The sequence below is a fragment of the Nuphar pumila genome, chromosome 15 (genome assembly GCF_984573655.1).
Source record: "Nuphar pumila chromosome 15, dmNupPumi1.hap1.1, whole genome shotgun sequence".
NCBI lineage: Eukaryota > Viridiplantae > Streptophyta > Magnoliopsida > Nymphaeales > Nymphaeaceae > Nuphar > Nuphar pumila.
The window spans coordinates 1,828,117-1,844,274 of NC_143263.1; the positions used below are offsets into that span (position 1 = coordinate 1,828,117).

The 16,158-nt window shown below is 36.3% G+C and overlaps 1 protein-coding gene across 1 annotated transcript; it reads left to right on the forward strand.

Annotated features, from left to right (window-relative positions):
* The first annotated feature begins 5,268 nt into the window (after positions 1 to 5,268).
* LOC149814092 ((3S,6E)-nerolidol synthase 1-like) lies at positions 5,269 to 10,184 on the forward strand. Its single transcript, XM_089989878.1, has 5 exons — positions 5,269 to 5,477; positions 5,574 to 5,792; positions 8,273 to 8,411; positions 9,129 to 9,377; positions 9,873 to 10,184. The coding sequence occupies exons 1-5, from the start codon at positions 5,269 to 5,271 to the stop codon at positions 10,182 to 10,184; spliced, it is 1,128 nt and encodes a 375-aa protein (XP_089846004.1).
* Positions 10,185 to 16,158: the final 5,974 nt, after the last annotated feature.

A 16,158-nucleotide genomic window follows, 5' to 3' on the forward strand; every position in this document is an offset into this window, starting at 1 on the left:
ACTATCCTAGCTTTTGGCTCATGGCCCATGAGAAAATAGATGTGCACCAGAATAGCCGGTGCTCACACCTCTGTTCCTAAGGTATTCATGTCTTTGGCACATATCTAATTGTATTACGCCACCTTGCTTCTTCTAAGCATGCTTGACACAAAGTAATCCATTATATCACAAACAAAATAATGTCATTTTTTATAACAAGAAGACTGCTCTTTTTTTTAATCACAACACGTCCATTTTCCACTTTTTTCCTAGTAAAAGTAAATCAATGCGGTAGTAAAAATCCTGGAAACAAAAGCGGAGAATAATAAATCAATGCGGTAGCAATTAAGGGGCATGTCCATGTACCACTTAATTTTTTCAACTTGTCAAGGGCGTTCCATCCATGTTTTTTGTGGACATGGTGTCCTATCTCTTCCGTGACATCATGTAAGGCCGTGAAACATGTCTTCATGTAGCTAGGAAGTTGATTTACAAAACTTAGGTCCCGCCTGAGAATCAATGAGGTAGCAATTAGTGAACACACTACGTACAATGATTAATTGATATTTTTCTTTTGGGTCTAAATCCTAATGTCGGTACTCATAAGATTTGAGCCGTCTACTTACTTTGAGATCTCCTCTAGCTCTTTTGGTACAAGGATTGTGTGTAATCAAAATCCAACTTTGCTAGCTCTATCAAAATATCAAGCTTCCGATTCTTTTTCTTGGCACTCTTCAATGTAATGTCTGGCCTCAGACCCAGGCAAGCTGGTATGCAAGGGTTGTTCCAAGGCTCGGGCTATTTTTTTTTTGCTTGGTAAGGTTGTAGTTGTGGAACCAAAGCTTTCATATGTGTGGTAGTGAAGGATTTGGCCTCATCTAGTGTGACTTCCCCATCAATGCTAAGATGTGAAGCTTCATATAAGCTGAACATCCCCCTTACATCTTGTGTCAATTCTTTCTTGAATCTTCCTTCTCCATCTTTAAAATTGTCAAGCACTCCTAACAAGCATATGAAACAAAAAAATCAGTTCCAAGCACATCATGGGAAATTAATACTGGATTGCCCTCAATATTATTATTATTATTGTTATTATTATTATTATTATTATTATTATTATTATTGAACCATTCCATACAATATATAAAATAAAAATGAAAGGTAACCATGACAAAAAAATTTGCTGCCTCTATTTTTTTTTAAGATGGAAAAATTATTCAAAGGATATTAAAGGAATTCTAATATGTTGTTTTTGTTAAGGAAATGATTTACCATTGCAACATATAAGAAAGGTGAACCATTTGTACTTCATTATTTGCGATAATGATAAGGATATATCAAAAAGGCTCAACGATACTTAAATATGTGCTATGTGTAACATTCATGTAACATCTCTGACCACTTCTCTTTATCCTTTAGTGTGCCTTATGTCAAATAGAATTACCTTCGATTAGACCCGATCTGAAATGTCCAACATTCTCTCACTTGACCCATTGGCATGGAAAGGTACATAATCAAGGTTTTTTACCATTATCTCAATTCAATTTTTATCTGGGTTCACAAGCAATCATGAATCATATGAGTCATGGACATGAACACCTCTATACGAGATGTCATATTTTCATGCACTACAATATTATTCATTTTCAGTGTTTAAGCTTGTTAAGATTATATTTATGAATAGGTTGGTCTCTAACCCATTCTATTGGTTATTTAATATTATTATCCAATTATTCTCTCTACCCAAATGAAAGATAGTTTATACAAAATCAAGAATACACAGAATCATAGAGAGGATCAATTTAGCTTCATAAATGTGATCACATATAAACAAAATGTGTTGTCATATATCAGAATGAATCAAACAGACCCATCCCCATTACATATTGAGAATATAATCTCGATGCTAGCTCTTTAGTAAGAAGATCTACAGTCATTTGCTTCGTACCAGTTATATTAATATACATTAAATGATTCTCAGTCATTTCTTTAACAACAAAGTACTTTAACTTTATATGTTGACACGAGGTTGAACTCTTGTTGTTATTCGAGGAGGACACAACAACTTTATTATCATAAAAGATCTTTAATGGTCTCTCAATAGAGCCTGCAATCCCAAGACTCATAATAAAGTTTTTTATCCAAATGACTTCAGATGAAGTCTTGTATAAAACAATAAATTTTGCCTTCATGGTATGAGTTGCAGTTGTAGACTGTTTTTCGCTTATTCATGAGATTACACTACCTGCTAGTAGGAAGATGTATCCAGTAGTAGACTTTTTTTTGTCGAAATATCCTTCTAAGTTTACATCAGAGTATCGAATGATCTCTAAGTGGTCAACATTTCTCTAGGTCAACATATAGTTTTTCGTTCCTTGCAAATAATGCAAGACCTTCTTTGTTATCTTTCAATGAACAATGTCTGGATTAGACTGATACCTAACAAGCATTTTCACATCAAGTGTGATATCTAGTTGTGTGCAGGTCTGCACGTATTATAAACTCTCAACCGCCGAAACATACGAAATAGTTGTCATATGAGTCTTTTCATTATCATCCTAAAGACACTCATTTGGGTTCAATTTATCCTCTTTCACTATGGGTGTTGATCCAGAAGAATAAATCTTCATCCCATATATTTTAAGAACATTAAGAATATAAGATTTTTTAGAGAGGCCAAGGACAGATTTTGTTCTGTCATGACGGATCTCAATTTCAAGGACATATAAGACCTCACATATATCTTTCATGTCAAAATGAGAAGAATTAAATTTTTTTGTCTTATGTAGCATACTCAAATCATTAGTTGTAAGAAGAATATCATTAACATATAAAAATAGAATCATGAGCTTACTCCCACTAGCCTTAAAATATATGCACTAATCAATAATATTTTCAATGAATCTAAAGTTCAAAATTATCTGATTGAACTTTTTATACTAATGGCAAGAGGCTTGTTTAAGTTTATAAATTAATTTTTTTAATTTGCAAACTAAATTATTCGAGTCATCTATACTGAAACCAAAAGGTTATTGCATATATACCTTATATTTTATATCCTTATTCAGGAAAGTCATTTTCATGTCCTTTTAATGTAGCTCTAAATCAAAATGATCTATGAGGGCATGGTTATTCTCAACCATTCTTTAGTTAAGACAATAAAAAAGGTCTTATTATAATCAATGTCTTCCATAGAATCCCTTTGCATTGAGCCTATACTTGTACCACTCCACTCGTCCTTTGAATTCTGTTTTGGTCTTAATGACCCACTTAAAACCATTGATCTCAAAATACTCATATCCCTACAGTCTCAATGTAGCAATTTTTTGTTTTGATCAACTCAACCGTACAAACTTTCTACTATGGCATATGCAAATTAGAGATTTTGTCAATGGTGAACTACCCGTGCCAAGCCAAATCGTCCAGGCAGAAGAAGACGTTCTTCTTATCCAAATTCAGATTCCATTGCTTGCAGGAAGTAGGATCGACTCCTCTATAATGTTTACAATATCATCCAAGTAACATCCATCTACCAAAGGCCTTTATGCTTTTTTGGTTTCGCTCCACCATCGGGCACTTGTTTGACGTGCCTTACAATCTTGGTTGGGGTATTCTGTTTGTTAAAGAAAAGTAAACGAGCATATGAAGTCTAAGTGCGTTGTTTTTTTTGCTTTTTGTGTAATATGAATGCACCTGATCCTCGTATCCCACACGAAGCCACAAATGCTAATTGTCTTGATTTTCTTTTCTTGAAAAGAGTTCCACGATACATTGACAGATTATTTTTCTCGAAAAAAAATCTAAGCTAAAGTGGCATTAATATCGTTATAGAATAGTGTGAGGTTCTAAATATTAGCGATGTCCTAAAAAATATCATTTTTTTGCGTTTATTTTACTTACCAATGTACTTTCTAATTTTTCTCCCTCCCATACAAAAACCATAGGTTTTGGTGTTTCTTAGGTTCATAAAAAGTATCGGCAATTATTTTGAAAAGTTTCCTGCAACAAAATCTTGACGTTTTGAAAAATATGTGTAACATCCCACTTGTCTTTATGCCTTAGATATTTATTTGGCATCCGAAGGCGATTCACGTACTGTACAATAGAGTTGTCATCACATCTCTCTCTCTCTCTCTCTCTCTCTCTCTCTCTCTCTCTCTCTCATTGAAGCAGGATGGAAGGAACAAGTGGTATTCACACGGTTTGAGAGTTTGGTCCAGGAAGCATACAACTCTATAAATACTACATTAGACTCTGCTTCTAACATGTCTGCATTGCTCGCAAGGCACTAGTTGGGTTTCTACATTGAAGGGCCAACTGCATCAACCTGAACGTCGCCCATTCTCCTGCCCATAATATGACAATCAACAAAATTGAGGATTTGAAGGAGAAAGTAAGCAGAAAGCTCAATGATACACACGATAGCTTGGAGCTTTTGTGTTCCATTGATGACCTCCATCGCTTGGGGATTGCTTACCACTTTGTTGAAGAGATTGAATCCAAGTTGAGCTCCATTTGCGGCAATGGTTGTAACACCGATGAAAGGAATGGTAGAGAAAGCGAGACTCGTGACTTGTATTCTGCGGCACTCCGGTTTAGACTCTTAAGACAGCAGGGTTACTATGTTTCTCCTGGTTAGTTTCAGGCCTCTTTTGGTCCTTTCTGTTTTTCTTCTTTTTTAAAGTCTTTTCTCATTTTTTTTTTATTGTTACTTAAAAAATGGTAAGGGCGACTTGTGAACTTCACCAAGTTAAGGAGATGTCATGAGTTCCAAATCCACAAGGGGGGTCCCTTGCCCAAAGTCAAAACTAGGTGCACTTTACTATACCACAAAGGTTTTTCCAACCGGAGATTTGCCCAATGTGCGGTTGGTGATGGGTTTTCCTTTTCACCCAACAAAATATTGTACATTGCGTTTTAAAATTTCGAGTCAGGATGCCATTGGGCAGCTGACAGATGCATAGTCTTATGGATTAAATGAAAAAAAATGGGAAAATTGACTGCTTATTTAGTGCCTTTGTTCTTGGTCGCAAAAGCATTGGATGTTTAACCTTAGGATGCAACAAATGTCACGTCGTTATTTTACTCACTGAACCAACTCTTTCCAACTTTATGATATATATAGATGTATTTGACGGGTTCAAGGATAAGGAAGGGAGATTCAGTTTTGGATTGGCTAAAGACATAAGGGGTTTGTTGAGTTTGTATGAAGCTTCACACTTTGAACTGTCGGGAGAAGATGTACTTCATGAAGCCAAAGCTTTTGCTACAACACACCTTGAGGTATCAATGGCGTCTCTTGAACCCTCTCTGGCGAGGCAAGTAGAGCTTGTGATGAAGCATACCTTGCACAAGACCTTGCCTAGAATTCAGGCAAGAGATTATCTTGAGAGTTTCCATGATAGCCATGAAAAGGATCAAGATATGATAGAACTAGCAAAGTTGGACTTCAACCACGTGCAATCCATGCATCAAAAGGAGCTTCAAGAGTTTTCAAGGTACTTATAACAGAAAGGATTAGCCAATTGGTTTCTGTGTTTTGTTTTGTTTTTTCACTAGCTATTCATGTTCTAATATATTGTTGCATCACCCAGGTGGTGGGAAGAGCTAGGGATAACGGAGGAAATGGGATTGATAAGAAATCAACCAATGGTGTGGTTTATGTTATCTAGTTTGGCGTTGCCAGAACCACAGTTCTCCAAGTGCAGGATAGAACTTGCAAAACTCACAGCTCTGGTCTATGTTATTGATGATATATTTGATGTTTATGGAACATTGGATGATCTAGCTCTCTTCACGGAGGCCATCAATAGGTAAAATATTTTTCTCCAGTTATTTACACATTTGGAGCTAGCTATTATTATTTTGTATAGGGATGTGGTGGGTGAATTTTGATTTATATGTTGGTATTGAAGAATCCAACCATAATGTTTTAGCATCGAGGGGACATCACAAGTTTGAAACCCAGGGTGACCTCAAGTGTTTTACCAACGGGAGGCCAGCCAATGTGCGGCCAGTGGTGGGGTTTTTATCTTTAATTATCCAAAAAAAAATCATACTAGCATCCAAGATATGGATCGGGAGACTTTCAACAGACCCTGGATTCAATCTGGTCCCTGCACTTGTATGAAAATTTAGCATGTCGAAACTAAAAGTCACCTTACATGGGATGACCACCGTTGGAAACCCACGGGGGGTGTCTCTTGCTGCAAGGTTAAAGCTGGGTGTAGTCCCCAATATTGGTTGGGCAGGACGTCAAGCGTTTTACCAACTAGTGTGTCAGGCCAGTGATAAGGGGTTTTCCCTGACCTAGCATGTATATAATGTTGAAATGTCAATTCACACTCTGAGGTAAAAAAAAAGAGAGGTTGGTGTATGTTCTTCCTCGAAGACGACCGTTAGCTACATCGCGTGTTCGGGCGTTCTCAATGAGCTCCACGTATGTAAGCACATGGGGCTCGTATCCCGATGTTTGTCAACATCAGTTAGTGTCGGAGTCCAGTGCTATTGCAAAGACTTAAGTACCTTTTTTTGCTATTCTCGAAACGACGGTTCAAAAAAATGACAAAAATGTCCTTCATTCAAAAAAAAGAAAACGACGGTTCAAAAAAGGACAAAAATATCCTCCATCCAGAAAGTCAAGGATGATGTTAACTCTTCAAAGTCCAAACAGCAAAACAACCTGAAACGCTCTCTCTTTCTTTTTCGTTTGAACTTTTCATCGTCATCTTCTTCTTCTTCCTTCTCCGTGAAACATTGTATAAAGGGAGGCAAAGAGTCGGCGATCCGATGGTGATCGTCGTCCTCTTTTTGCTAGCAGTGGCCGGAATGTTGCCCTCGTCCAGCGAGCAACCGACTGCGGCGGCCCCTCCACCGCCTTCGAGGGACACCTACAACATAATCTTCCTCCAGTACACCTACAACGGAGTTTTTCAAAGTATAATATGTCTACCCCTACGTCAACAATACTTCTGATCAAGGCTATGCCTTCCAAGCCACCCTGACGCTGCTAAACACGGGTGTTCGCACCCTCAAGTTTTAGCGGGCATTCTTCGAGTTATGGCACCGTAAGGTCTTCATCTCGACTTTCGGCGTCGTGCTCTCCGACAAGGCCCACCTCTCTGCCAAATCAATGGCAAATCGCTATGCGATTTTCGTAAATCGCTATATCGAGTAGCGATTTACGAAAATCACGTAGCAAAAATAAATGGCAAATCGCTATGCGATTTTCATAAATCGCTAAATCGAGTAGCGATTTACGAAAATTGTGTAGCGAAAAAAATGAAAAATCGCTAAATTGAGTAGCGATTTACGAAAATCACGTAGCAAAAAAAAAATATAAAATCACGGGAAAGGGTGTTACGAAAACCTCAAGCAAGAAACAATTGAAGGAAACATATGAGCGCCACGATCAAACAAAACATTTTATTGCTCTTTTTCGACAATTACAAGAGGGAAAGAAAAAAAAGAATTTATACAAGGCCTCAAAAAAAATTTGTTTTGGGGGGCGCTACCCCCCCTGGACCCCCGCCCACTAACCGCGTAGTGGGACCCGCATCAGGGGGAGCCCCGGACCCCCCTTCTGTGAAGGCAAAAACTTTGAATCAGGCTCCACAACTCATCAAGTTGAACCATGCTATAGTATAGGATCGTTTGCTGGATGTGCATAGAGGCAGTGTGCAGGTCAGTCGGTGCTTGATGGAGCAGTGTAGGATCGTCTGCTGGATGTGCACAGAGGCAGAAAGAGAAGGGAGAGAGTGAGAGAGGGTTTATGTTCATAGCCTTCTTCAAGGGGGATTCCTTTCTCGAATAATCCTACAGTGCAGGGACTGAGTCTTAAATAACCATCGTCGAGGTACTTAAGTCTTTGCAACCGCTCTTTTTTATAGAATCGTCATTTTTATGGCACCAATGGAGGAAAGGATACTTAAGTCTTCGCAACCGCATCGGACTCTGATGCTAATTGATGCTGACAAACATGGGGATACGAACTGCACGTGCTTACATACGTGGTGCTCATTGGGACCCCCGAACACGCGATGCAGCTAATGATCGTCTTCAGGGGGGAACATATAACCTGCTTCAAAAAAAATAAGGGATTTTCAAAAACGCAACTAAAGTTTGGGCATGCAAGCTTAGGTGTCTTTTTATTAATGCCCAAATTCATTTTTCAACCGTATTTTGATATGTGCCTGTCAATACATAGCATTTTTTTTACTTGGATGTACTAACGTACATATTGGCATGTACAAACTTTTCTATTCTTTTAATTGCAAACTCAATGGATTCTCAGGTGCGACCCAGCATTTGTGGAGCGGCTCCCCAATTACATGAAGCTATGCTTTTTGGTCTTCTTTAAAGTGTTTAATGGAATTGGTTCCTTCGTCCTTAAACAGCATGGCTGTGACATTCATGAACATTCCATGGATCTGGTATGACAGTATACATGTTTCCGCTGAAAAGGAATCGAAACCCCTCCCTCCGAGCAGGAAATGTTTCTGATGAAAGGAGGTCCAGTGTTGATTTCTGGCTCCCTTTCCTTGCAGAAAGGGAACCCAATGTTTGTGTTGCCGCTGTGGGCTCCACAAAAACCCATAGTCCATAGACGAGTGTGCGTTTCCACAAAAAGCCCCACACAAAAACCACCCTAAAGGTTTAGGGCAATTAAAAGGCAAACACTCCAATGTTACTTGTTTTTTGCTAGAGTGGTAGTTTTGTTTTGAAAAGGAAACATTACAACACATTTTTCGATGAACAGCAAGTTGTTCAATTTTAAAAGTGAAAGTGACATTTTTAACACCCAAAACTAACTATATTTTTTTTTTTAAATGTCAATGCTTTTAAAGCTGTTTTAAATATTTAAATCACTTGAAGATGGGAATGTTAAGATAAAAGATTTAAAGTTATTAAAACTCATACATGTATGCATGCATGTGTGTGTTAAAAGGATCTTGCTGAAACTTACCAAAAAATCAAGTCTTCTGTACTTGAAGAGGTACATGGGATGTCTTGACCTGCACATTTAAATGCCCATTCTTTTATACATTTTGGCTTTGCTCATAATTTTATTCTGAAGATAATTGGTCAATCTTGGAAGGCACGTCTTAAAATAAATCAATCTAATAATAAACTCCAACTTTGAATCCCAGTGGGCATCTCTTTGCAAAGCATTTTTGGAAGAGGCAAGGTGGCTGCGATCGGAAGATGCCCCTAAAACAAATGAGTACCTCAAAAATGCAACCATCAGCACTGGGTTAATTGCTTATCTAGCACACGCTTACTTTCTCATGGGTCAGCAACTGACAACAGAGATGTTGAACATAATCAAGGCGATTCCAAACCTCATTCTGCTTCCTGCAATGATATTTCGACTGTGGGATGATCTTGGAACCTCCAAGGTAAGATGGAACTTGCTTCACCGTGTTCCTGTTTTCACATCATATATATATAGTGGCTCCCAAATAATTTATGTCTTAAGCCATCCTAAATGCTTTTAAAAAACTAGTTGCCCATGTTTTTTGCTTAATCATGACATGTGAATGTGTTCATCATTTTCTATTCACTGAAATCATGCTTTAAATCAAATAAATTCGATGAGGAACCTCTATATCTATTTTATCAAGTTTTTGGTGCAATATAAACCATCACTCTAAATACACATTTAATCATGAAACATCCTAATCTAATACCTGTTTTTTATGAAGTAAGCTATACAAAATGCGTTTGAGATTTCAAGTTAAGCAAATGCCAGAAACTTTGCCCTTTGAAATGGTTTAAGATGGTAGGTGAAAGTATTTAGGAGCTACACATTACTCTCTCTCTCTCTCTCTCTCTCTCTCTCTCTCTCTCTCTCTCTCTCTCTCTCTCTCAATTTTAGTTTTGTTGTATTCAAGGATGAAAAAGAGCGAGGATACGATGCTTCCTACATAGAATGCTACATGAAGGAGCACAGTGCTTCACAAGAATGTGCACGCGAAAATGTTGTGAATTTGATTGTGAACGCATGGAAGAAGCTTAACCAGGAGAGCCTGCAGCCCAATCCTCTCCCTCCTACTTTCATCAAGTTGGCCCTTAACGTTGCACGGATTGGTCAAACCCTATATCAATATGGTAGGGACCGTCAGCAAATGATCATTAAAGAGCATTTGAGGAAAATGCTCATGGAAAGCATTCATTTTTTACAATATCCACGCCAGAGTTTGTAGTTTTTTACATGTTTTTCATAGAAAGTATTTTTGTTATAGTGCTATGCTTTAATTGTATTTGGGGTTTATGCAATTTCTGAAAGTATATAAGAAAAATATGATATTTATGAATTCAGTAGTAAGTGTCGCAGATAAATTTATGTGATTTCTAAAAGTATATGCGAAAAATATAATATTTATGAATTTAGTCAAAGTGTAAGTTTCACACAAATTTATGGGTTTTCATGAAAGATATGTGAAAGTATAGGATATTTGTGATTTTGATGGTTTAAGTTTCACCAAAAAATCGCAAATAAATTTATGCGAGATCGTGAGGTCCGCATAAAAAAAACTATGATTCTGGATTTAACTAGGATTTCGACTTAGCCGACTAGCGATACAATTTTATCAAAATAATACTTCAATTCACAGCTAACAAGGGTGAAAAGGTCTTAATGATGTCAGATATTTGTGATTTTGGACATCGGATATTTGTGATTTTCTGGTTTTTAAATCCTTTGGATTTCTTCTCCATGATCACTATATGACTAAACAATTTTTATAAAATAAGTTTTTCCTCCAAAATTCATTTTGCAAAAACTTAAGGGAAAAAGGTGGTCATTGTGACAAAAATCTATGGTTCAAAAATACATAATTTTGAGTCAAGTCACAACAATCCTCCACATGTTAAAATTATTTAAAAGAAAATTTTAAAGTTACTCATAAAAGTCATGCATAAATAAAGGCACTTTTTGGATTGGAACTTTCACTCAGTGTTTTATATTGTCTTGATAATTAACTAGGTAGGTTTTGAACATAATCTCTATCGTAGATATCTTATGCTCACTCACACATATATTCCTTTAAGCAACCATATGTACCATCAATATATAAAGGTTGCATATATTTAGGGTTCTTTGCATATCCTACTTTATGAATGTTATAAAAACAACCTAAATTTCATAAAATGCAACTTGCACCTTCATTTCATATAGCTAAGACTAGCAAAATTAGAAACTTTTTTGAAACACTTTAGCCAATTTGGCCTATATATCTCATTAAGAGTCTTTAGACTCATCCTTAAGTCACATATTTTGAATATTTGCATTGAAATTCTTAAAAATGCTCTTTTTATTATATTTTAGTGTTCATCCAATTACTTCGGCGGTTTGTTTTTCTCGTTGAACTAAGAACTCAAGCAACCTAAGTCACTTGGTTGGGTTATTAGTAGGTTTTAGTCTCATTTCTTTATATGCACTTTGTATTTTTTTGCAAAATGTTTTCATAAGTGGATCTACCAAGTTTTGGCATGATCTCTTATATTCATTTGAAATTATTTGTTGCTCAAATAAATTAATCACACAACAATGCTTTAGACTTATATGTCTATATTTTCAAAATATAATAATGTATGCATTTATATAACAGAAAATGTCCATACTGTTCTTGTAAAATGGTGTGTTTTAAAAAATGCTTCACAATTTGCCGAAATCCTTCTCATGTCCAAAATTTTGATTCTTGTCTTTTTTAGGACATTTTTGCAAATATAGCACGACATTCGAAAATCATTTTTGTGAATGTTCAAAAAATGGGTGAACCTCTTTTTACTAAAAAACATGGTTGAAGGTATTCACAAATGTGTGAGTTCATTAACATGAGACGGTCCTCACACATTTAAGAATGCCTTCAAACATGATTTTTTTTTAGTTAAAAAAGGTTCAAACATTTTGGAGACATTCTCAAACATGATTTATGACGGTGATAATGTATTTGAGGACATCCTTTAACTAAATAATTGTACATTTTTTACTATCTTGACCTTCGCATGCGAATGTCCTCACACATTTGCAAATGTCCTCATGCCCGTGCCACTTATGTGATTTTAGTAAAAGGAGGTTTGTGTATTTTGAAGACATTTGCAAACATGATTTGCATGGTCGTACTATATTTTCAGACCTCCTTTGACAAAATATTCTTACATTTATGAATGTCCTCACACTTGATTTTATTTTTTTAGTAAAAAGAGGTTTGCAGATTTTGGAAACATTTGCAAACATGATTTGTAAAGGTCATACTATATTTATGGAACAACAAAAATATCCTAAAAAGTAAGAAAACAAAATTTTGGATATGAAGAGCATTTCAACAAATTGCAAGGTATTTCTAAAAATGCATCATTTTACAAGTTCAATAGGATCATTTCTTTATCAAAATTTCAATCGACAATACTATATTTTTCATGTAATACAGATTTTCTCTCATAACATGTCCCATAATCTTGAGGTCTCAAAATTCTTTAAGACACTATCAAACATTTATAATGTTCTTACCCTAAAATATCTGTTCAATGACTCATCTAACTTTTTTTCAATCATAGTGTAGATAACTGTAACAATTATAACCATACATTCTAGTTGGAATTTATTTCTTCTATTGTTAACTGATAACATAAAATTAGGATCATGCTGCATAACAATAGATGTAGAACCAAAAAATCAGATTTTCTAAAAAACTTTTCGATATAGTGGGATTGGGATCCATTCACATGATAATACAACTTAATATCACCTATTAAATAAGTCAATAGCACAGTTTTTAAGTAAAACTTAATGAAAGAATCTTGCAATCCACATTATTGCTCAAGATCAATGTGTGATAGACAAAATAATGACATCATAGACAAATAATGATATCAATATAAAGATGTATTTGCCAAAATACATGAGTTGTGAAGGATTACATGTTAAAATCATAAAACATTATTTTTTGTCTACCGAAAAGGATACAAAAACCACATTTTCAAGAATGATGTAAATATTTAATATTAAAAAATCTCAATTTTCATCACTATATAAATATTATGAAAAATGACCGTATTGTATGACAAAAATGATGCATTTTTCAAAAAACTCAACAATTTTTTAAATTTGCCTAATATCCAAATTCACAACTTTTTCGCTATAAAAGAACCTTTTCACCCTTCACACATGTGAACTTTCCTCTCAAATATCCAAATATGTGAATTTTCTTTTGTATTTGTGAATTTTCTCCCAAATATGAAAAAATTCTTCCACACATTTGTGAAAGTTCTCCAGCATGCTTCCACGTTTGTGAATGTCCTTCTTATTGTGACCCTTGTGTGATTTTTAGTAAAAGGAGTTTGTTGAGAAAAACTGACTTCAAAAGCATGATGGGCATTTAGCGCACTTCAAAAGTGTCGCTAAAGCCTTTAGTGATGCTCCAAAAACTCAATGAGCCTTTAGCAACACTTCAAAAGCACGGTGAAGCCTTCAGTGTAGTTTCAAAAGCATATATCTGAGAAAAATATCACAAAATACCATGCAACATTCACATATTTTGGGAGAAAATCGCATGTTTGGGAGGACATTCATATATTATCATATTTTGAGAGGAAATTTGCATATTTGAATTTTTGAGAGAGAAGTTTGCATATCAGAAAGAAATTCACATGTGCGAAGGTTGAAAAGATCCTTTTACAACCGAAAATTTGTGATTTTGAACACGAGCAAATTTTAAAAAATTGCAAGGTTTTTTTTCGAAAAATGCATCATTTTTGTCATTCAGTACGATCATTTATAGTTAAAATTTTCATTTAAAATTCAAAAAGATAATGTTAATTTCTTCAAATTTCCACAACATATTATTTCAATTTATAAGAAAGAATGTGTTGTTCTATTATTTAAATCAATGACTCAAGCACAGAATGTTAAACCTCATATAGATTTCAAACATAGTAAATTAGAAAAATCATTTAGAAATGTGATCAAATCAATTGTTACCACCAGAGTTGGGGTATATATCACACTCATACATCACTATAATATCAAATAATCTGCACCAACATATACTAGGAAATGCAATCAGAAATAGTCCTAAACTACTCATGCTTACAAATAACTAAATTGCAGATTTAATCAAAAACACCTACAACTAAGTTTAGTAGGGGACTAAAGCGTCTAATGAAAATGGGTCCTAAACACATTAGGTAATGCAGTGGGATGTCTTTGTCTACACATTTGCATGTTAGTTTATTTTTTATACATTTGAGGCTTTGCTCATAATTTCGTTCTGAAGGTGATTGACCAACTTGCATGGCACCATATTAAAATAAATCAATCTGGTAATAATTTCAACTTTGAATTCGAGTAGGCATCTCTTTGCAAAGTATTTTTTGGAAGAAACAAGATGGTTGAGACCAGAAGATGTCCCTAAAACAAATTGAGTACCTTAGAAATGCTGCCATGGGCACTGAGAATCCTTTCAACAAATTAAAACCTTACGGACATATATACTAAAATATTCAATGTAACGTTACGGAGTTTCCACCATTTAACTCGCTATCCTGACTCCATCTTAAACAACAAAATCCTTTAAGTTTCAACAAATTAAAACCTTGCCTTGCTATGATGATCTCGGACACCATAACTAGGGATGGCAGTGGACCGGGGCAGAGGTGGGGGACAAGGTCTCCATCCCCGCCCCGAACCTTCATCCCCGCACGGGGATGGATTTCAACCTCCACCCCCGCCTCCATCCCCATTTCATGTCCTCCATCCCCAGTTCAAACGGGGGCAAGGTGGGGCGGGGCAGGGCAGGGCAGGGCCCCATTTCCCCTTAGTATATAGTGATCCCTTAAAAGAATTGGAGACGGGGCGGGGCTAGGCGGGGATTGAGACGGCAACGGGGCGGGAAAAAGCTTAAGTCTATCCCCACCTCCATCCCCACACGGGGATAGGTTTTAACCTTCATCCCCGTTTCATGCCCTTCATCCCTGGTCCAAACGAAGCGAGGCGGGGCGGAGCCCCATTGTCCCCCGGTCCACTGCCATCCCTAACCATAACATATTGTCTTAATCAAAAATTTTACATTGAGAATGTAGAAAATTTCGTGCATAGATTCAGATACGGGTAACAAGATAAATTTAACACCACAAACAACATTGTCCCAATATTGAACAAAGGGCGGCAGAGAGAGAGTGAGAGAAGAGGGAGAGTATATTTGCTTAAAGCAAAAGCTTGGGGACATTTAAAAAGTGTCGAACATTTTTTTTCGACAGAGAAAGCTGGGGTTAGGCAGACCCCTACCATATATACAACCATATACCATTGGAATTCAAACTTGCAACGTCCCCAACACAATGTGGCGTGCACTAACTGCTCCTGCCATACAATCAGAGTCTCCCCTGTTGGTTGAACATCAATTTTGATATTAAAAAAAAAAAACAGGAGTATTTTTAATAAGGGTGTCAACGGGTCGGGTTTGGCTTAGACTCAGATGGAACCAGACCTGATTATGATTTTCAGGCATGGTATTGAGTCTGGACTCTGGTCTAATCGGATTCACCCTAAGAGAAACTATACCCGGACCCGATAAGAACTACATGAACCAGACCTGGGCCATACCCAGACAATACTTTTTATCATTTTTACATTAAAAAATTGCAGGTCTTAATCGGAACTCAGGTCAGGCACAGGTCTGGTATAAAAATTCACAAACTATACCCAGATCCATGTACTATTAAGACCTTCAGGTCTGGACCCAGGTATTAATCGAGTCTTCTTATTTATCACCATACCCGGACCCTACAGGGTTTGGTACAGGTCAGGTACTGGTAAACCCATCCGGTTGACACCCCTAATTTTTAGGAGAGAGAGAGAGAGAGTAAATCATTACAGTTAGATCATAGGTGTACGTATCAAAGCCTCATCAACTATCGGAAAAAACAAGTGAGATCACGTGCATGCGTAACAATTCTCCTAGTAGTGAAAACGATGAAGTCTAACGTCTCCAGTTAGTAGCAGCAACATTTATCAACCATCTTTTCAGGTAATACGGTAATGATCTTGGTCAAGTTAACATTTAACAGCCACTAAAAAATCTGCACTCTTCAACGCATCCATAATGTTTGCGAATTTACTTTAAACTACCCACAAGGACAGGAAAAAAATCAATGAATGATTTTAATATTATTTAA